The sequence below is a fragment of the Acipenser ruthenus genome, chromosome 5, assembly GCF_902713425.1.
Source record: "Acipenser ruthenus chromosome 5, fAciRut3.2 maternal haplotype, whole genome shotgun sequence".
Lineage (NCBI taxonomy): Eukaryota > Metazoa > Chordata > Actinopteri > Acipenseriformes > Acipenseridae > Acipenser > Acipenser ruthenus.
In genome coordinates, this window is record NC_081193.1 from 14,628,794 (window position 1) to 14,651,517 (window position 22,724).

Consider the following 22,724-nt stretch of genomic DNA (forward strand, 5'->3'; position numbering starts at 1 on the left):
TCAATCAGAGCGCACGTTTTGCCTTTTGTACTCTACGACATCACGAAGAAACCCAATTCATGACATCACCAATGCCACTTTCAGTTTTTACCATGATATAGTCTCAGTATCAGCACGGTTGACGTCACCTGCTTTTTAAAAAAAATCATACTTTTTCCGATTTCCATTAAGCTTCAAAGTGCAATCAAAACTGTGAACAATGAAATGAAGGACTGAAGATTGGTAATGGTTAGAAAAGGAATATAGCTGAATTTTTAACTTGTATATTAATAATAAAGCAGAGTGTAATAGATTTATAGGACTGGGAGTGTCTGTGTATGGGATATATTGGCATTTGGAAAAAAAAACTATCTATCATAATGTATACAGTAAAAGTACTCTTGAGCAGACACTCCTTTTGAAGGCATGTGAATTAATATGGGGCTTAAGTAAGCAATTTCTTTTTAGTTGTTAGTAAACCATAAACATTTTTGTAACAGCTTGACAATTCACATTCTCACTGCTTCAGGAGATTTATATTCTTAATCCTTCAAGAACACAGTAACACAGAAGAATGCAGAATATTGTATATACACAGCTAGACCGACAAATTCAGATACAGAGCAAAATAATCTGTACAATGATACAATTATATTAGAAATGTCTGTAGCAAAGGAGAAGCCATACTAATGGGGGGTTTCAACTTCCCCCATATAAAATGGGAAAACCTGGTGGGGAACACAACAGCCAAAATTGAAATGGTAGAAATCACAAGTGACTGCTTCCTAACGCAATTGGTCAAGGCACCAGCTATAAAGGGGGCATACCTTGATTTAGTCATTTCAAATAACGAAGACAGAATGACTAAATAGAGAAAACATCCAGAAAGGATGGCTATTTTTAAAAAATGTTGTACTAGAGGCGCAAAACAAATACATCCCAAAAGTAGACAAATCAAAATCTAAAACAAAATGGCCAAAATGGTTTAACAGATCAATTAAAAAAAAAATATTCAGAGAAAAAAGGCACTTTACAGAGCGTTAAAAGGGACCAAGAACAAAGTACACAGAAAGTGAACTTGGAACTGCAAACGCAAGTCAAAAAGTTAGAAAGGCCAAGAGAGAGAAAGAAATGAGCAAATGTCTAAGAGATACAAGTGGCAAAATCATAAATGAAGAGAAAAAAATAGCAAATATATTAAATAATTACATTTCACAAGTTTTTACAAAGAAGGATACGGACAACATGCCCCACATGTCAACCTGTTCCTATCCAGCTTTAAATAACTTTAGCATAACACAGGCAGAAGTGTTAAAGGGACTAGGAGCTCTTAAAATAAACAAATCCCCTGGGCTGTATGAGATCCTCCCAATAGTACTCAAAGAAATGAATGAAGTTATTTACAAACCGCTAACCAAGATCATGCAACAGTCTCTTGACACAGGGTTTGCACCGACAGACTGGAGAATTGCAAATGTAATACTGATCCACAAAAAGGGAGACAAAGCCGAACCAGGTAACTACAGACCAATAACCCTGAATTCTATTATAAGTAATCTTATGGAAACTATAATAAGATCCAAAATGGAAAATTACCTATATGGTAACAGTATCCTGGGAGACAGAGCATGGTTTTAGGAAAGGGATATCGTGTATAACTAACCTGCTTGATTTTTTTGAGGATGCAACATCGACAATGGATAATTGCAAAGCATATGACATGGTTTATTTAGATTTCCAGAAAACTTTTGACAAAGTCCTGCATACAAGATTAATTCTCAAACTGAACGCAGTAGGGATTCAAGGAAATGCATGCACATGGATTAGGGAGTGGTTAACATGTAGAAAACACAAAGATTAGAGGATAAACCTCAAAATGGAGCGAGGTAACCAGCGGAGTTCCACAGGGATCAGTATTAGGTCCTCTGCTATTCCTAATATACAAGGTACGCAGGCAATACAAATTTTCATTATTAATACCATATGGGAGATATTGAAATTGAAGAAGGAATCTATGAAAAAGATCTAGGAGTTTATGTTGACTCAGAAATGTCTTCATCTAGGCAATGTGGGGAAGCTATAAAAAAAGGCCAACAAAATGCTCAGATATATAGTGAAAAGTGTTGATTTTAAATCAAGGGAAGTAATGCTAAAACTTTACAATGCATAAGTAAGAATTATTCCTGGTTTAAAAAGCATGTCATATGCAGACAGGCTAAAAGAATTGAACGTATTCAGTCTTGAACAAAGAAGACTACGCAGCGATCTGATTCAAGCATTCAAAATTCTAAAAGTTATTGACAATGTCGACCCAGGGGACTTTTTCGACCTGAAAAAAGAAACAAGGACCAGGGGTCACAAATGGAGATTAGATAAAGGGACATTCAAAACAGAAAATAGGAGGCACTTTTGTACACAGAGAGTTGTGGGAGTCTGGAGCCAACTCCCCAGTAATGTTGTTGAAGCTGACACCCTGGGATCCTTCAAGAAGCTGCTTGATGAGATTCTGGGATCAATAAGCTACTAAGCCGCCTCTCGTTTGTAAACTTTATGTTCTTATAACAACTATGTACCACTTTTAATTCCCCTTGTACCGATCACTGCACTCAGCTGAAAGATGTACACATACAGCCTGCGCTCCAGATAAGGTTTTGGGTCTGGGAGTAAATTACCCTCCAATTTTAACACTAAGAGAAAAAAATGTATTTTCAGGGGATAAATGCAACATTACCTTGAAGTCATGGGTAATGTCGATAAATACTGTACAATCTTTAATGGTAATGGGGTAGGCATTTTAAAAAAGCCTTCAATTTTAACTGCAATGTTACTTTGAACTACTGTACAACCACGCGTGTGTTCTACAAAGTTCTTTATCAGTTCAGCGCATTTTTTTCGAGGTATCACATGACTGCTAATTAATTACGTTACTTATATTTTAACATTACATTTTTATACTCAGTGAACATGTTAAAACTTCAATGTCAAGTCATACAAATAAAGAAAATAAGGACATGCATTAAGTTATAAAACAGTTTGTTTAATATTATAGGCACCTTTTTTTAGTGGTTGCCTCTGACGATGGTTCCAGTTAGATTTGTAGCTGGACTGGGGTGTTTACGCTTCAACCTGTGTAGCTTCGAATTTTTCTTATTCTTACTGTGATTGGCTGCAAAGACAACAGGGCTAGCCAGAGATTGGATAATGTTTGTTGGGTTGTTTTTTTCTTGTGTACAGTTTCCTAGTAACTGAAGACATTGTATTCTGGGATATGTAGTTGTTAGTTGTTACGCATTAAATTTAAATTTAGTGCGTATTTCAGATTTTATAATGCGTCAAAACGGCAAGTACACAGCTTATCTGGACTGCTGCATACAGCTGATACTCACATGTCTGCGTGTGACATTTCTCACATCCCCGACATACATGATCCTGCCCTGGTGTCGGACGATCCCCACAGTGATTGAGTCCTCACACACCTCAGAGGCAATGTACCGTTCCACCTGAATCCCAAGGTCCTTTAGCACCAGCAGACCTGCGACACAAAAGCACACATGAAGGGCTCCAGAACTAAACCGGGCATTTGTTATAGGCCCGTTTATGTGATGGGAGGGGTGTGCATGTCATGGGGCAATTGAGTCTGATGGGATAGAGGGAGGGGTGGGGTTATTAAGTGGCTAGGATAGGTCAAGTTTGTGGGCTGGCGTTCCCATGGAAACAGTAGAGCTCACATGCTTCACCGCCGCCTGTTGATAAGCAATTAACCCTTTGACTGCCACGCAAATATAACGTTTGTGTCCCTGCTATGCTACTGTAAAAACTTTACTTTTACACTGGTTTCAGAAACAGCACTGTCAAATCTAGATTGCCCATATATATGTATATAATAAATTACAGTGTAAGGAAGATGATTTCTTAAAACGTGCTGTACATGTCTAACGATTACACTTACTGTTTTAGGTATAATCCTCAGATGAGTCATTGCAGCTACCCTGCGCATCTGTATTTAAACCCACCTCCAGCTCCATTTCACAAGATTTCAACTTCAGTGTGAGCTCTTAAAGAACAGTGATCAGTATATGAAAGGTATTTGGGTCTGCTAGAAGCTATGTGTGCAATTACTTTGATATGGAATGGTGCTAATTATAATGACACAAGAAACAGCTCACCTGTCGCAATGCCATCAAACAGCGACAAGACGCGAATAGGTTTCCTCTTCTCAGCTAGGACGGGAGGGTAAAGCTTTGGTGCTTCCTGAAAGATTGACACGATAATGATTTCTAATAATAGTTCTGTGGTGGTACACTGTGAAAAGTTCATCCAACGTTTTTTCTTTTTCAGTGTCTCGCAATCATGAAAGTTAAAACAGTAGTTTCATTTACAGCAGTGTACTAATTGGAAAAATTGATTCTGTACCATAACAACTTAATGGTGCTAATCTGCAACTGGACCTGAGCTTTGTGATAAGAAAAAAAAAAAAAAAAACCTTTTCAAAATATGTTATCTTCCTCTAGAGCTGTCTCATATGACAACTCTTCTTCTGAACAGAGAGGTAATCACCACACAAATCCTGTACCTCAGATACTCACAAAATCTTGGTCATGGTTATTGGCAAAGAAGTGCTGGAGCCGGGTGGGCCAGTCTTCCCTTCGCTTCAGCAGCCCGTAGATGCCCTTGTGGCCACACATGTAGCAGTTCCAGGGGTCCTCTTTGATAGCAGCCTGCGCCGCGCCTGGTCCGACAAGAAGATCCACGCACTCCACGCAGAAGCACCTACATGAAGAAACAGGGGAGCAGTTATAGCTACACTAACATACCAGACCAGAGATCACAGTGGCAGAAGATGGGGACCTGAAGATCATTTTAAGGGAATTATTTAAAATGGCTGCTGCCTTAGGTAACATTAATATTATATTATACCCCAGTGGTGGGTTCAATTCACATGTGCTATGAATAGGTACAGTACAGTAAATACAGATTTTGTCCGACATCTAAAGTGACTGATTCTCTCATTAGCCACACCCTGGAGTCATGATAAAAATGACTTACTGTACAGTGCTTAGCAATGGCTGTCTTGAAAGGTGCTTCATTATATTGAGCTTTTTTTTGATTTTTTGCTGTTGTGGCAGCAAGTGGCTCTTTAAATGCGATATCATCTTACCGACAGCAATTATTGTTTCCACACATGAGCACCTCTCGACCCCCACAGCAGATGGTGCAGTATGACTGGTAACCATCATCGTCATACTGATAGGCACATTCCAGGAAACAATTCTGAAAGACAACAGCCATACATAAGGTTGAATAATGCTCACAATCTTTCCATAAAGGAGAGACACTGTATATGGGAGACTACTGCTTATTTTGTGATCACTTACTACCTTCCATGGTGTAGTTTACTTTATTTCGAAGCAGTCGAGTGACAGCGCACACTACTACTTTTTGATTTGAGCAGTTCTCAGGATGCCTCAACGCTTCAGAAGTGCAGAGTGCTTGTCGCACAGTATACAAATATAAAAGCGGATATAAACCGAGTTTTGGCCATCTTCCAAAAGGTTGACATTTTTTTAAAAATAAATAAATACTGAAAAAGCAGAAGTTAAAACTTGAATAAACTGTGCATAAGAACCACTGTGTTTTGTAGTTACTTCAGCGGCTACTTTGAGTTGGAGTGACTCTTAAATCACTCACTATGAAAGTTCATTGGATGTAAGCACTGAATGAATATGTCACTGAAACTTGAGTCGGGCTGTATGAAAAACATTTTAGTTGCAATAGGTTGAACATAAAAAGTTAAGTCACAACAGGTTTTATTTGACATCATACCTGCCAACAAAAAAGAAGGAAAAGTCTGAACACAATTTTATAGATTTGATTGCCTATGAAGTGGAGAGGTGGAGTGAACCTTCATCAACACACACAGTATTTGCACTTGCTTGAGCAGCAGTCAATAACTCAAAAAAAGACCAGCCAAGTAATAATTCCAACCCTACAGGGTACCAAGTGGCTCAGGTGTTTACCCAGTAAGCTGTTTTGGTTTCCACCCTTACACACAATTAGCTACTGTAATTCACATCTGAATGCCTGGGTTTGAAACCAGCTCACATCTCAAGTGATATGAGCTTGGGGGTCTCAACTTAGTTACCGTTGGACACAAAACCAGCACTCAGTTTAACACAGTTAGCAGTCTGTGCTTGAGAGAGACAAGTAATGGCAGGCCACTCTGTAAACTCGTGATTCTGCATAAATATCATAAGTAAAGCCTGAGTTTAAAAATAGCTGTATACGGTTAAGAAACAGCAATTCTATGTTCTATTTCAGAACATGAAAGGGGTCTTCTTTGCACATTAAAGAGTTAGTGCTGGTAAATGAGACACATTTCTACAAAATTCCCTAAAGACACCACAACAGCTCACTATTTCCTCATCATTAAAACAGACAAAGGCAATCCCTGCTAAAGTAAACCAATTATACTTTTAAATCCTCAGAAGCAATAAAAGAGTTATTTTCCTGGAACTTTCTGCTCAAGCCATGACCACCAATATAAAATAAACCCAAATAACGTTTGCATCTGCTGTTAAACTCCAAAAAAAACCCCAATAATAATAATAAAAACATAATTAAAAACTACTGTTAAAATCATAATTTTTTTTTTTAAAGTAAATATTGCAAATTCTAACATAATCTTATTTTGTTAATAAATTACACTTTTCACATGGAACCTTTCAGCTTGGTTTCTTGCCATGCACATTTTTCATTAAAAAGTACTCAACTACTATATTTCTTGTTGGCCTACATCATATTTCTGCCACGTTGTTGACAGTACCCATCTGATATTCAAAATTACTGCTAATAATGTACAAACTGTCTCATATCTGGGGTTCAATATGGTAGTCACAAACGTATAGAAGAATATTGCCCTCTGCTGGTCTAATCCCCAATTACCAATTGTGTTCATGCTTTTTCCTACCTTACAGTTTTGGCACATGCCTCCCATGAAGAGGGGATGTCCAATGGAAACATTCAGACTTCCACAGGAAATGCAGATATCTGCAACAAAGAAAAAAGAGTCAGTAAAATACAAAATCCTGTAGTATACATTAATTTTGACCAGCAAAAGCGTTGGTATACCACAGTAGTATACTACCCAGTTATGTTTTTGCCACTGCTGTAGTATTTTATGCTACAGAACATTATATTATGCTTCTAGCAGTCATCATCACAGCATCCAAACTGTACTAAAGCCAAAGAACAGCTATCTGACATCATCGAACAAATGACCTTTTCCAAACAAAAGGAAATGCTGTTTTACAAAACTGACTGACTAGTGATAAACAAACTCTTTTCAAGAGCAGACACGGAAAACAACTAAATAAGGTCATACAACACTAAATAGGTACAAACACCCCATAACTAACTGTATCAGAGCTTCTTACTTCCTCAGACTTCATTTTGCTATTTCTTAGTGGCGTACTTGGTAGGTGTTCTGATATATGAGTAGAACATACAAAAAATACATTGATAACACTATAGTTTAAAAGTTTTTTTTGCTAGGGACAGGTCTCTAAACAGGGATCTCAGATTGGTGAGAGGCGCCCTGTCCGTCTGGTCTTCGACCAGGGATGGCTCACTATCATTCATTTTCCTTAGGGTTTGGAATATTTCCAGGTATGTAAAACCTCTCAAAATCGGAAAAATACTGCAGTGAAACGTTGTTATTATTTTACACATACACGCTGCATTCAACTATTTAACAAAGACATAACTTATTTCGTCATACAATTGACTAATATATATATATATATATATATATATATATATATATATATATATATATATATTTAATTAAAATAAATAAAACATTGTGCTAACCTACATTAATTGTTAGTCGTCTCTGCATTGTGTTCTTAGCTGTATCCCTCACAAGTTGCATATTTACTGTGTGTTCAGTAGCTTGCCTGCAATAGCGTTGGCTGTTTGAAAAGATGTTTGTTTGGAAGGCAAAGGCCAACCTTTGCCCCGTCTTCAAAATCACTTAGGTGAAATGATAAAGAGGCTATTAACACATTTATGTCCAACATCTGGCAGCACAGCTGTAAAAACTCAGGGCAAAACATGGTACCAAAATCACTTCACAGAGCAAAGTCTGTTTGTGCCCACCTAGCACCCCAGTCAGGCACTAATGACATTTGCCTTAGCGTTAGTGCCTTACCCCAACACTTTTTCAGATAATCCCCACTGATAAGATACACTTTCTCCATCAAGGTACTCAATGTTTGAAACCATTGGCCAACATACTTTTTGGATCCATTTTATGGCTTCTTGGTGCAGCTCCTCCGATCGTGTGAAACACTTACCCTTCTTTCACGCTTAAAGAATATCAGTCAGTTAAAGGGGAAGCCTCAAAGTGCTATATAAATTCTACTAGTCAAGACCACTTACACCTATACTAGCGACAAGCTGAATAGGACACAAAAAATGAAAGGCAACGGCTTCATATAAGAAGATACTGCAGATTAAATTTAGTAATTTTGCTTTGCTAATACACGAGAAGACATTGATAGAACTTAGGCTGGGCATCTAATGGAGTTTCCCCTTTAATAATAACAGTATTACTAAGCACTGTTGTGCCAATTCCAATTGAGGCTTCCTTTGCCTGTCACGATACTGCAGCTAAAATAGAATGAAAAAACAGTGAGTATCCTGCAAACAGACAAAAAACAATATTGTATATTACCTGCTTTTACACAATAAAAAGCGATAACTGTTCCTGTTTAAATTCCACATAGTTTCTCCAATTTTGTCTCAAGGTATTGTGTCAGACCTTACAGAGGTCCTAATAATCTTGGAATATGAACTATTTCACAATAGCTAAGTACTGGCCACATCTAGTGTATTCGATTCCAGGGGTTCCAGGCAAAGAACTTTTATCTATGTGTCGCTTAATTATGTGACAAGTGGAGCCTCTCTGCCATTCAGTTTCATTGGGATTACAACACCTGTTTTACTGAGATAAAACAATATAGTCCATTGACAGTATATAGTCCATTGACAGTATTGACAGCAGCAACATCAGCCTGGCATAGGGCTGAATGATAGATTCTGTTAAAGTCAAACTCAGAGCAGAAGCAGCACTTATCTGACTTTATTTATACATTAAAAAACAGTTCCTTAAAACAAAGGAAAGACCAAAGCACCAAAGTGATATAATAACCAAAATGAGTGCACTTGAGAAGAACAGTATCCCTCCCTTGTAGAATACCCTCGATTTTATCCACTTGGAAGATATGTTATCTCTTTGTGCACTCAATGGCCCCTATAGTGATCACTTTTTTCTATACTTATAATTGGTCGTAATCTTAAAAACACCAGCTAATAGAAAATAAATTGAGCAATGTAACTACAGTACAATCTGTTTATAAGAATCACATCCATTCCGGATGATTTGATTCTTATAAGCGGTTGATTCTTAAAAGCGACCAATATGATTACTGTGTAATGGGTTGACCACTAGATGTCATGAGTTCCCGCATGTGTGCACAGGGACCACACTAAGTATTGTTTAGTTAGTGCTCCGACTGAAAACAAGGTTTATTTTTTTATTAGCGGTTGTTTCCCCACCACAGTGTAAGAAAAATAAAACCAACACCAGTTTTAATCTGTAAATCAAGACTCCAGACTGATCATTTACACTGCCCTCGGCCAAGTCACATTACAATTTGCAAAAGCGCCTTCGCGTATCAGCAGTTTAAATACAGTATACAAATGTCAATGGTGCTCAATCACTGAGGACAATACATCAAAAAGTCCTCGTGGGTAAGCAACTTGTTGTATGATCACGATTATGTTTACTCAAGGCTGCAGAATCCTACTTTACTACAGTATACTTGAGAAGCAATCGTCTCGTGAGGGTGCCTAGTTTAACTGCCCTGCGGTGTTACGTGTAATGGCCTTTGAATTAAGATGACATACAGTAAAAATAATAATATCTTTATTTTTATATAGTGCCTTTCATAGTGGACCATCATCACAAAGCGCTTTACAGAGACAGGCTGTGAACTGTGCATTATATGCAGAGTCACTTACAATAGGACATTGATTTAACATCTCATCTGCAGGAAGGAGCACAAGGAGGTTAAGTGACTTGCTCAGTGTCACACAATGAATCAGTCAGTGGCAGGGTGGGATTTGAACTGGTGACCTTCTGGTTACAAGCCCTGGACTTTAACCACCAGATCACACTGCCTCCTATTACTGTCATGACAACCACTGCATTTAAGCATCTGTGGCTTACTTATTTTCTGTTGCAATGCAGAATCCCACACAATCTCACATGCAAAGCTCTGCAATCCCCCTCTTTGACCAAAACACTAGTTGGATCTGCTGAATTTGCCAGGGGGAACATTTCTAATGTGCCTTTAGCTACATTTTCACGCCAGAGAGCTAGCTTAGATCTAAACCTATGTAATACCTATGTACCCAGGTAGGCAAGCTTTGAGCACCATGCTCCATCAGCAATCAGGAGCACCATGCTCCATCAGCAATCAGGAGCACCATGCTCCATCAGCAATCAGGAGCACCACGCTCCATCAGCAATCAGCAGCACCACGCTACATCAGCAATCAGGAGCACCACGCTCCATCAGCAATCAGGAGCACCACGCTACATCAGCAATCAGGAGCACCACGCTACATCAGAAATCAGGAGCACCACGCTCCATCAGCAATCAGGAGCACCATGCTCCATCAGCAATCAGGAGCACCACGCTCCATCAGCAATCAGGAGCACCATGCTCCATCAGCAATCAGGAGCACCATGCTCCATCAGCAATCAGGAGCACCATGCTCCATCAGCAATCAGGAGCACCACGCTCCATCAGCAATCAGGAGCACCATGCTCCATCAGCAATCAGGAGCACCATGCTCCATCAGCAATCAGGAGCACCATGCTCCATCAGCAATCAGGAGCACCACGCTCCATCAGCAATCAGGAGCACCATGCTCCATCAGCAATCAGGAGCACCATGCTCCATCAGCAATCAGGAGCACCACGCTACATCAGCAATCAGGAGCACCATGCTACATCAGCATTCAGGTCCATGTGTGCAGATTCCTCTGAAGTTAAGAAGTTTTTAATTCCTGTCTCAGTTCGTACAAACCTGATAAAACTTTTCCACGGGAAAGCCAGCGTACGTCCATGTGCAAAAGCAAAGTGTGATGTTCTGCTCCCATATCCTCACACAAAAAGGAGAAAAGTCGACTTTTCAAAGGCTGTGCTTTTATGAAGTTCATGATCTTTACTCCTACATCCAACCCTAAAGAGAGTTCTTCAGGCAATGTTTTGGCCACAAGCGCTTCCCGGTGCAGAAAACCGTGGGTCACCAGCACATCTGGGTTTTGTTCTTTGACCCTGCTTACCAATCCTTTAACCTTCCCCGTCATTGAAGCAGACCCGTCTGTGCAAACACTCAGGTTTTCCAGTGCAGTTCTCCCTGCTCAAGATAGGCCGTTGTCACCCTGAATATTTCTTCTCCAGTTATTTTACCTGGTAGCTGTTTGCAAAATAAAAAAAATATTTTATACAATCTCAATGAACCTGACGTTAGCCAATCCTGAAATAATCTTTATCCTTGTTGGCAAGAGACGGGTGCTTGGTTGTAAGGTGTCGTTTCAACTTACTTGGCACCATAGCATGATTTGAAAGTTTCTCCCCGCACACGATACACAGCAGAATAGGGCAAGATGCTTCGCCAGAAAAAGAAAATCCATAATGCAAATAACTCTCACAGTAGTGTCGGCTCACCGTTTTTACTTTCTTGTGCTCACAATCAGCTTCGTCGCTGCAAGTAGATGTGGAGGCATCAGAATCTTTTCTTTTCAAGTATGTATCCATTTTCACTCCGGACTATTCAAAAATCACCACTGCATCGCACGACCAGCGAAAACTCTGCCCAACACACGATTCCAATTACCACGTGAACACAGTCACTAGAGCGTAGCATCCGTCTCAAAAGTACACCGAAAGAGTACACGACAGAATACATTTTGTTTCCGTCCACAAAACTAATTTATATTAGTTTCATTTATTCATTTATTTATTTTTCTCATGTGTGACTTTTCCAATTTTTTTTTTTACTTTTCCACTGTGCCGTGGCACGCACTTATCCTCTTCATGCCGAGTGACACATAAGGCTTGCACAAGACTTCGCCAGCTTCCTCTGTCCTGGGCTTTCTTTGCTGCTGTACCCCATGTGGGCCCGACAGCCTTCAGTTCTTTTTCCATGGTCCGTCTCCATGTTGTTCTGGGCCTGCTTCTTTTTCTCTTCCCCTCCGGGGTCCATGTCAACTGTTTTTGCTGGTAAGTTGCTGGCCATTCTGGAGATGTGTCCAAACCATTTCCAGCTTCTTCTTCATAGGATTGCGCGGCACACCGGTTGGGAAACGCTGTTATAAGCGGATTGCTTGATTCTTACAAGCAGATTATTTTACACTGGATAGTATAGGAATGATTTTGTCCCAGTGGTTTTGATCACTATATGCGGTTGATTCTTATATCAGTGATTCTTATAAATGGAGTGCACTGTACTATAGAAACACATTTTGCTTTGAACCTGCACACTAAACTAAAAAAAAATGTGAATAAAGTTATGAAACTTAAAACATAAAAAAATAGTCAAACATATTAGTAAACTAGGACAAAAACATGACAAACTCATCTCACAGTTAGGTTTAAACTAGTATTAAAGAATAGTCACACTGAGCTGGCACCCCCACCTCTTTTTACACCAACATCAGACACTGAGGAGATTTAGCTGGCTATTGTAAGTTTAACCCTTTGAGTAGTGAGTTCTAAAATGCACTGCCGGACCTATGGGAGTGAGTCTTTCTGTCTTCTGCATGCGCTTGATTATTACGAGTACAGCGTACAAACAAGCTGAAAGCTATATGTTTATATGTATGTAGTGAATACTGATGAAATACAGACAAATAATGTTTTACCGTAAATAAATAAAACAAATAAATATATTTTTTTATTTATTCATAGGGAAAGGTATTGACTAAAAAATATGTAGGCAATAAACAATAAACAACGGGGTGGAACAACCACAACAACATGCTCTAACAAAAAAGAGAGAGAGAGAGAGAGAGAGAGAGAGAGAGAGAGAGAGAGAGAGAGATATGAATAAATCATATGGGGCGGAGGGAGTGAGAGTGTCTAATGCGTCAGCGTATGATACTCCTTGAAGCATGGAGCAACGCACAGAGCTTGGCGCCGCCTCTTCACTGTCACTTGATGTTGATGGTAAATATTCTTTGCTTATGTCTTCGCTGACACACTCGCTGACATTCGATTCAGTGGGAGAATTGTATGTATTTGAATTTAAATTGGAATCTGAATTCAGTATTATTACTAATACTTCTTTCTCACTGAGCAATTTTCACCGGTTTACAAACACTGTTGACATTTTTGTGACTGGGATAATTGTATGTAATTCAGTCATATCTCGCAGAGGGCGCAAGAGACCAATAAAAGGTGTTACAGAAACCTAGTGTTACAATATTATGTGATCAGGGGTTTTGTAGGCTCAGTAATTCAAGTTTAACCCTTTGCGGTCCATTGTCGGACCTGGTCCGACATTGAAATTATTCCTATCAGGTCCATTGTCGGACCCTGTCTGACATCATCAAAAACGCAAAAAACAGGTTTCTAGTAGTTTTTTCTCCGGGAAAGGCCGAGAAAACCATTCAATGGCCGAGTGGGAGTGACAGGAGCCGAGACAAGTCGATAAAAAAAAAAAAAAATGGTGTATCTCATGAATAGTCATACATGCCCCTGGCATTACATAGGGGCGGTCATAAGGAAACAAGCTGGCTGTTACTGAATCAGCGCACAGAGACTATCACGGACATTTGCAGAGCTTTTTTTGATATGTTATAGTAATAAAATAATGACTTGGATTGCATTATTGAGGAGTTTGCTGACAAAACGAGCGATCAGGAGATGATTGATCGATATGTACGACTATTATTATTATTATTATTTATTTATTAGCATATGTGAAAGCGATAGCGAACGAAAGGGTGGGGCGGGGCTGGAGATGCCTAGTGAGTGCTTTGTTGATATGCAGGGGCTTTTAAACCCGTTTGACTGTGGAAAAAAATACTTTTAAACAGCGCGTCTAAAATTAACTGCGCGTGTGAAAATAAATTGGACCTGACACGCCTGACGCGCACTTAATAAATGGACTGCAAAGGGTTAAAGTTGCAAAACGTACCGGTACGTTCGTTTCTCCCTCCCAGAGAGCGGCGAATGTACCGGTACGTTCGTAATACTCAAAGGGTTAATAAGAGTATGAACGCTTGAAGAAGATGCAAATTATTGTTATTTGAAAATATGTAAATTATAAGGGAGTTCAACTTTAAATTACAAATGTATTTAACCAACCTTCGATGTTCCTGCATTTTTGCCTCACTTCATAAACAAGTCTCTCTAAAGGATAAAAAAACACATGTTAGTTATGTGTCTGCAGACTGACAGTCTCAGTTAGGCATGTCTATAAAGTATAGCATAAGGTATGGGGATAGTGACTATAGGCAAAGTAAGTGTTAAAAAATACCCATACAGTAGTTGGGCCTACAGTTTTTAACCTAATGGGCAGCATAAAATACAGACTTGATAGTGTTTCTAAGCCACGTCACACTATAAAAAAAATAAGTAGCTTCTCCCATTTACACATCTGTGGTCACCTGCTTTAACAGCACATTTTTTATTAATTGTAACAACTGTAAGTCGCCCTGGATAAGGGCGTCTGCTAAGAAATTAATAATAATAATAATTATAATAATAATAATAATAATAATAATAATAATAATAATAATAAAAAAATAAAAAAATTATCCATGCAGAAGAAAAGTTTCGCCATTACTTGAAAGAAGAATGCAGTGACACACCTCACATTCACAAAACTCCTGCTAGACACAGACTTGGGATAACTTTACTATTTATGGAAAATAAAAGAGCCATTAGGTATAGCCTCCTGAACAAAACTCTTTGATAATAACCCAGGGAATATTCTCTAAACTTCCTTGCAGTAGAATTCGAATCACGCCAGAGCACTGTACCTCGGGTTCCCTCATCTATGATCTCCTTGATCTTGGGTTTCTCTGTGCTTTTTCTTGGTTTTTTAGCTGGTGGAGGGGGTGTATAGGCCGCTGCTTCAGGCTCCTCCCACATCTCAGTGTAAACTTCTTTGTAGGGATTGCGCTCGTCTGGAGAAGACAAATTTAAACACATTAACAATACAATGCAATACAATATATCAGTCAGAACCCTTCAGAAGCTAGACCGCAGGCTTGCACAACTGCATTTATTGTCATTGTCAGCTGCAGGGAAAATACTGCAGTAAAGGTCTGGCTGAGGAAGCTAGGCATTGAAACGTCAATAAACCATGTCAGCAGCATGTGATATGCTAACCAGTCCCAGGTGGGTTTAAGGATTTCATCATACTGTATCCATTAGATGGCATAATCATTAGGTTATTATCATAACCCTGGTTCCCTGAAATAGAAATGTAACCATTACCGTATGGTTATTTACCTTCGAAAGACCTGAAACCTAAATAAGATATATCAAAACTGCTCGGAGAACCTGTGACGCAGTCATATCCCGCACCCGAGGGCACAAAAGCACCACAGTCAGACCTGAATGTCATTTTTCCTTCAAGCCTACTGCAATCATGGACGCAGGAGGTTAATGGTTACATTTCTATTTCTGGGAACCAGGGTTATGATAATGTAACAATTACCATATGGGTATGTGTACCAAATCCGTCACAAGGGCAATATTGTAGAATTACTGGAATGCTACAAGGCTAAGCCAAGAGGCTGCCTTGTGGGCAGTCATACAGAACCCCAGTAACAAGTAGCAAGGGCTAGAAAATTGAGGGAGAAACTCACCTCTATGTCTGTGTTATAAGGGTCGACTGAGAAGCCGCCTTTAACACTCTAGTTCAAAAACCAGGGTTTTGAGGATCCACGACATTAAGTCTGTAGAAACTAGTAAATATGTGGGGAGAGTAGCCCACACTGCTGCATTCCAAATGACCTTGACAGATGCACCCTGGAATAAAGCCCACAAAGTCGTCATGCCCCTGGTAGAATTGACAGTAAGTATTTCTGGAGGGGGCAAGTTGGCCAGCTCATAGGCAGTCCTTGACTGTGTATGCTATACATTTGGACAGCCTCTGCTTAGACAGTGCTTGACCATGGGACTTCGCCCCAGAGCATACAAAACATCGTCTGGACTGCCTCCAACTTTTCATCTTGTGAACTGGGCAGAGCAGCTGGCGCCGTCGCTCTCTGTCAGACTGGAAAGGAGGCAGATGGAAAGCCTCCAATTCCACAGACTGGTTGACATGGAATGCCGAGATCATCTTTGGCAAAAAGGCAGGATTGGTACGGAGCGTAACCTCTGTCCTGGTAAAAATTAAGCAGGCTTTTGGAGAATGCCTTCATCTCACTCACCCGCTTTGTGGAGGTGATAGCAAGTTGCTTCGGCCACTGGTGGGCTAAGGCATCTATTGCCAGTGGGTCCCCACCTCCTATTATGGAGAACCAGAGGGGACAGTGGGTAGATTCCTGGAATGCAAAGAGATCTATCTCTGCTCCCCTGAACCTCTCCCAAATGAGGCTCAGCACCAATCGGAGGCGCTGGGAACTCTCCTTGAGAGGAGGTCAGCCGTCCAAGTTGGTCACCCCAAGCAGATGTACTGCCCACAGTGAAAGGAGGTTCTCGTGTGCCCACAGCAAATGCTTGTGGACCACACGGTGAAGACTGGGCGACCTGAGGACGCCCTGGTGGTTAATGTAAGCCACCACTGTTGTGTTGTCTGTACGGACAAGCACATGTCTATTACGAACCTACTGCAAACAATTCTGCGCCCCCTTGCCATTCATACCGTGAGTGCTCTGTTGAGCTGAAAGAGCTCTAAACAGGCAGCTATTCTCTGCACTTTGCCGTCTGACAGAGTGGACAGCATGGACCTGGAGTCCAAGCACACTCCTAGATAGGAGGCTGTCTGAGAAGGCGTGAGCTTGCACTTTGCATGATTCACCGCAAGGCTCAACCGTTGGAAGGTGGCCGGTGACAAGTTCTGTGTGGGCCGGTGCCTGTGCTGGAGACTGATAACTGAGCACTCTGATGCCTTTTAGTCTCAATGGGGCCAGGATAGCTACCATGCACTATGAAAAGGCACAGGGAGCTATAGAGAGGCTAACTGGCAAGACACAGAACTCGTACGCTGTTCCCTGAATGGTAGTAAGCACCCAGATGTCTGTAGTGCACTGATGTCAAAACTCCAGATGACTCCCTGAAAAGGGGCCCGGGCCTATGGCAGCAAATTCCTAGAACTGCTGTCCGGCTTGTGGCTTCTGTCTCTGCATCAGGTGGTGGAACTTACTAAAGCCTCTGTCTTCGCTGTGTCACAGGGTCTATGAGCAACTTTGATATATCTTATTCAGATTTCGGGTCTTTCGAAGGTAAATACCCATACGGTAATGGTTACATTTCACACTTGAAAGGGAACTAACAGTAAAACTGGTATATATTATGTAACCGATGGTGGGGCATTCATTGTGAGAGTGAGAGTGATGCCACGGACATGGGCACCCTCAACCGAAAACAATCTAACAGTCATTTGAGTAAGACCATGCTTACTACCCTGATGAGTTCCTTAAAACCCAAGCTATCCAACACTGCGCTACAGTGCGAGTACTGAATGTTTATATTATGTGCTGCTTGTTTTGTGTTAGCTCACAAGTTGACCTTGTTTCAAAGCCGCTGACCCACTGCATTTAAAAGGACATTACAGATATCTGTAAGGACAATGATAAATATCTGTAAGTTACTTTAACTGCTTCTGTGAGCAGGTCAGTCTGTTTTTTTATTATTATTTAGTCATTGCCAATTATTTTTTATTATTTTCTCCCAATTTGGAATGACCAATTATTTTTAGGCTCAGCTCACCACTACCACCCCTGCGCTGACTCGGGAGGGCGAAGACGAACACACGCTGTCCTCCGAAGCGTGTGCCGTTACCCGACCGCTTTTTTTCACACTGCGGACTCAACGTGCAGCCACTCAAGAGCTACAGCATCGGAGGACAACGCAGCTCTCGGGCAGCTTACAGGCAAGCCCGCAGGCGCCCGGCCAGACTAAAGGGGTCGCTGGTGCGCGGTGAGCCGAGGACACCCTGGCCGACCTAACCCTCCCTCCCCCCGGACGTTGCTCGGCCAATTGAGTGCCGCCCCCTGGAAGCTCCCGTCCTCGGTTGGCAAAGGAATAGCCTGGAATCGAACTCGCGACGTCCAGACTATAGGGCACATCCTGCACTCCACATGGAGAGCCTTTACTGGATGTGCCACTCGGGAGCCCCTTTGGTCAGTCTGTTTTTAAGCAAAGTTGTTTAATTTACTTAATTTATTGAACACCTGAAATTAGTTTTGCTGGTCTGCTTACTTGGTTGCTGCTATTTAATCAGTACAGTTATTGAATTCAAGAGTCATAGTGAAATATATGTTAACTGGCTAATTATAAAAATAAACCAGAATACTAAAGAAGAATCGGTCAATCTTATATGCTGCAGGCAGTGGTCTGGTAAACAAGTATGCAAGGTAAATCAGTTTAATCAGGCAGGTTGTTCTTGCAGTGTAATTTAATGTATTAAAATTGAGTTTGTAAAAACGGAGATATAGGATTACATTTAGTGGCAATGTTTGAGCGCTCATGTACGCAGTGGAGAATAGTGCCTGCCACTGGATTTGAATACTGGGTACTCAAATGTCTTAATGCCCCAGTGCTCAAATTCTTTATTGCTCCAAAATCCCACCTCTAATCAATTCCAAAATTTACCTAATTAAAATGTAACTATAAGCTCACTTATATGATTAAGTAACTATTGAATCCAGAGATAAAGATCAGTTCATGAAACAATTCACCATTCCTAATAAACGTCCTATAAATTGTGTTTTTGTGTACCTTCTGGTGGCTCCAGACCCTTTGGACCCAAGGGCTGGAATCCCCCCATAGCCCATTCGATCATCTGCTTGTTCTGAAAGTCCACTGTTTTGGAAGTGTCAGTCTCGTCATTGTCAGGGCATGCTGGGAAGATTTTACCTGCTCTGCTGCTTGCCACCTATGAAGAAACAGTTGGATGTTCATTATACGTGTTCCATGATGGATGTTCATTATACGTGTTCCATGATGGATGTTCATTATAAGTGTTCCATGATGGATGTTCATTATACGTGTTCCATGATGGATGTTCATTATACGTGTTCCATGATGGAAGTTCATTATACGTGTTCCATGATGGATGTTCATTATAAGTGTTCCATGATGGATGTTCATTATACGTGTTCCATGATGGATGTTCATTATAAGTGTTCCATGATGGATGTTCATTATACGTGTTCCATGATGGATGTTCATTATATGTGTTCCATGATGGATGTTCATTATACGTGTTCCATGATGGCACACATTATATTATACTGAATGGCGCAAGGAATTCACAAACTCTTTTTAACAGTTTTGTACCCCATGCCTTGTAACTAAGTGAGGCAGATAACCCCTCTATTACTGACATGGAGGCAAAGTGATAAAAGTCTAATCTCTTTCCTAAGCAAAGTGAGACAGACACTTTTTGGGCGTCTGCTAAGAAATAAATAATAATAATAATAGTAAAACCAAGCAGCTGAACCTAAGAATGCTAAATATGTACCAAGGTACAATTCCATTTGTGGGATATAAAGTGGAGGCCATTCTATTAGGAACTGTGGGCACATCATAATGTAATATTTTGTATCTGGTGGTCACTACCAGTTATGGAATCAGAGATTGTTATGCAAAGAATAGCCTGTGGGCATGAGAGTGTGTGCCTGGCTACCCTGCAAATGCAACCAGAAAATCGAAGACCAATGTGCCACTGAAGGAATGGCAATGATCTAAGAATAAAACTATTGTCAACGAGGGATCAGAAGTGACTGGTGACCATTTAATGGCACTGGTAAAGGCACTAGCCAAAATGTAGGTCTGCTTGACATATAATTGATTAAAAGATTTACCTTCATCAAGTAATGCCGTATCATTATGGCACAGCTATGAAAATAGGCCTGTTTCGCATTACAGTTGGTTGTACTGTTTCTGGTTTGTGGATAAATAGAATGCTTACGTCCTTAGTAACATCAATCAAGTATTTTCAATGCACACTAAATGAATCATGATTTATCATAATAATAATGATGGAGGGTCTGATCTACTGTAGTGTCCTACTTTCTAGACAGATAATTACTGCTCTAAATTGTTTTCATCAAACATGTTGGCTTCCTGTTTCTTTGGTAATGCAAAAAGAAATGTTTATTTATTTATTTATTTATTTATTTTAACTTACAGTACTTTGAAATACCTGCTTTAATGTTTTCTGCAGGGAGAGTGTTAAAGAACACAGATTTAAACGAGCTGAGCAATGCACTGGCGGGTGCAAGGCAGGATACAGAGTGCCTGCATTTTTATACATATTCAAGACGTCAGCGCTATCATCACACCACAATACTTTCTGAAATCTCTTCTCCTCTTATACTGGAACCTGACTCTGCTTCTAAAAGTCTTTAAATTCAGACAACCCCCTTGTCAAACATTTAAATAACTGTTGTTTAGATAACCGAGGGGTAGATGTACTAAAGTGTTGAGGCTGTCGCAAACCAGTCAGAAGTCTAGAAATGTACTAAACAAGCGCAATGCTGTTAGCGGCTCTTTAGGTAATACCTTTGCGGCAGCAGTTTTTCTTTGAGGTTCAGCCTTAGATGAATATGTATTTATGGCCGTTTCTGCATAAATTCGCAAAAATGGGGTGGAGATGAGGGTTCTGAAATATTATAATTTGATGTACTAAAGCTGCCAGCAATTGTAATGCTTTTGAAAGCACGTTTTAAACAGTCGCAATTAGCAAACCTTTACACAAAAAACACAAAAACACTATTTAAAAGATGAATTGGAGCCTGTCACCCAGAGAAGCCATGCTATCCCTGCAGTGGTCAAACTATTGTCCACCACCCTGCATTACCTTGCCTCTGGGTCCTTTCAGGGGACTGTGACAGCTGCTGCTGGCATTTCCCAGTCCGTTTTTTCTTGTGCGCTGCTAGTTGTGCTCGATGAATTTTTGAGACGAACATCCAAATACCTATTTTTCCCTAAAAGCAATGTGTACTTACAAGCCTTGAAAACAAATTTCTATGACATTTCTGGTTTCCCCAACGTGTTGGGAGCAATAGACTGCACACATGTGCTGCTGACCCCTCCAGCTCATTCTGAGCATCTATATAGGAATATGAAACACACCTCTATTAATGTGCAAGCGGTTTGTAATTGTGCAAAACTTAGCACTCCACCACTGACTAGCTTAAATAAAAACTGTCAATATATATTTGGCTTATAGGCTACTCATGATCGTACAAATTAGTGGTATAATGCAAACTTAGTTGCTGGTCCCTTGAAATTCGGATTAACGAGAATTGACTGTCCGCCTGTAAGATTCATAACTTGTCAATGCGGCACCATGATCTATTTTGGTGTATTGTCTAGGCTAAGTAGGCCAAGTTAAAAAATAATAACAAATAAAAAATAAAAAATAAATAATTTAGTTTCAATTTTAAATAATCTTTTATTACACCCAGCATGATTTATTTTGTGTTACCGGTAGTCTACAGGCTAAAGTAAAAAGAAAGTGCGCTAGACATTCATTTGATTTTACTACTGTATTGTACACTGTATACTTATACTTTTACATAATGTAGTGTGCAGCCTTATGTCAGATAAACATGTCTGGTTTAGCGAGGGCTACTGTATGATTATGAAAAGCTTTTTGGTAGAAACACATTTTTTATTTGGGGGTGAAGGTGGGGGCCTCACTATAGAATCTGCCTTTCCTTATTTATTCGAAAAAATGTTGCACGACTCTCGCAGTGCTAGAGATCTCGCTAAGATGACACAAGAAATATTTAACTTGGTATATTGCAATTCTCTTCATTAACATATTTATCTCTTAGTACATACGACAAAATGTATACTTTGCAAACTGTCGCAACGAAAATGCAAATTGTACTATGTTTGTGCTCTGACTGGCCCATCTTAGTACATGTACCCCTGAGTTTCAAAAATGTAATACAATATCTAGAACAGATAAATATGTCACTTCTAGCATATTACTTTCATGATTGTGGAGAAAGCCTACTTTTATTTTTTTGTGATTGAAAGCCTCTATAAATGTTCTTAATTTAGATGTGCTGTATGGGTCTTTTTATTTGGCACGCTGCCAAAGGATGAAATGAGCTTATGACAGAGCTGACTGGAGTACAATATCAGCCCTGTGTAAAACAATGGATTCCGATTCTTGAGCAGCTTTTACACAGTGGGGTACGTGCATATGCATTCAAATGAATACACTTGGGAGTTATCTAAAGACAGGGTAGTTGGGAAGAATGTTAAACCATGAATGCCATGGCATCCTGGGTAGGCCTATGTGAAGTGGCATATTTTCATTACCTATCAGCAAGGCACAGTAGTTGGTCATCTGTTTTACTTCAGCTCTAAAGGCTGGCAAACAGTTTCGGGAGGCACTGATAGATAGATGGAGCATGTACACTACAGATTTTGCGCTTTGAGGGTTTGAACCTCCCTGCCCAATAATCAGC

General features: G+C 40.1%; 1 protein-coding gene across 10 annotated transcripts in view; it reads right to left on the reverse strand.

The window, feature by feature from the left end:
* The window catches only part of LOC117402280 (DNA (cytosine-5)-methyltransferase 3A-like), a 228,785-nt gene that overhangs the window by 11,858 nt on the left and 194,203 nt on the right, over window positions 1-22,724 (reverse strand). For all 10 annotated transcript variants that reach the window (XM_059023711.1, XM_059023707.1, XM_059023706.1 and 7 more), the window contains 8 exons: window positions 19,012-19,168; window positions 15,099-15,245; window positions 14,422-14,466; window positions 6,947-7,026; window positions 5,138-5,250; window positions 4,566-4,749; window positions 4,146-4,230; window positions 3,366-3,511 (listed from right to left, as the gene is read on the reverse strand). In XM_059023711.1, the coding sequence (XP_058879694.1) occupies window positions 3,366-3,511; window positions 4,146-4,230; window positions 4,566-4,749; window positions 5,138-5,250; window positions 6,947-7,026; window positions 14,422-14,466; window positions 15,099-15,245; window positions 19,012-19,168 (957 nt within the window). The remainder of the gene's footprint in view (window positions 1-3,365; window positions 3,512-4,145; window positions 4,231-4,565; window positions 4,750-5,137; window positions 5,251-6,946; window positions 7,027-14,421; window positions 14,467-15,098; window positions 15,246-19,011; window positions 19,169-22,724) is intronic.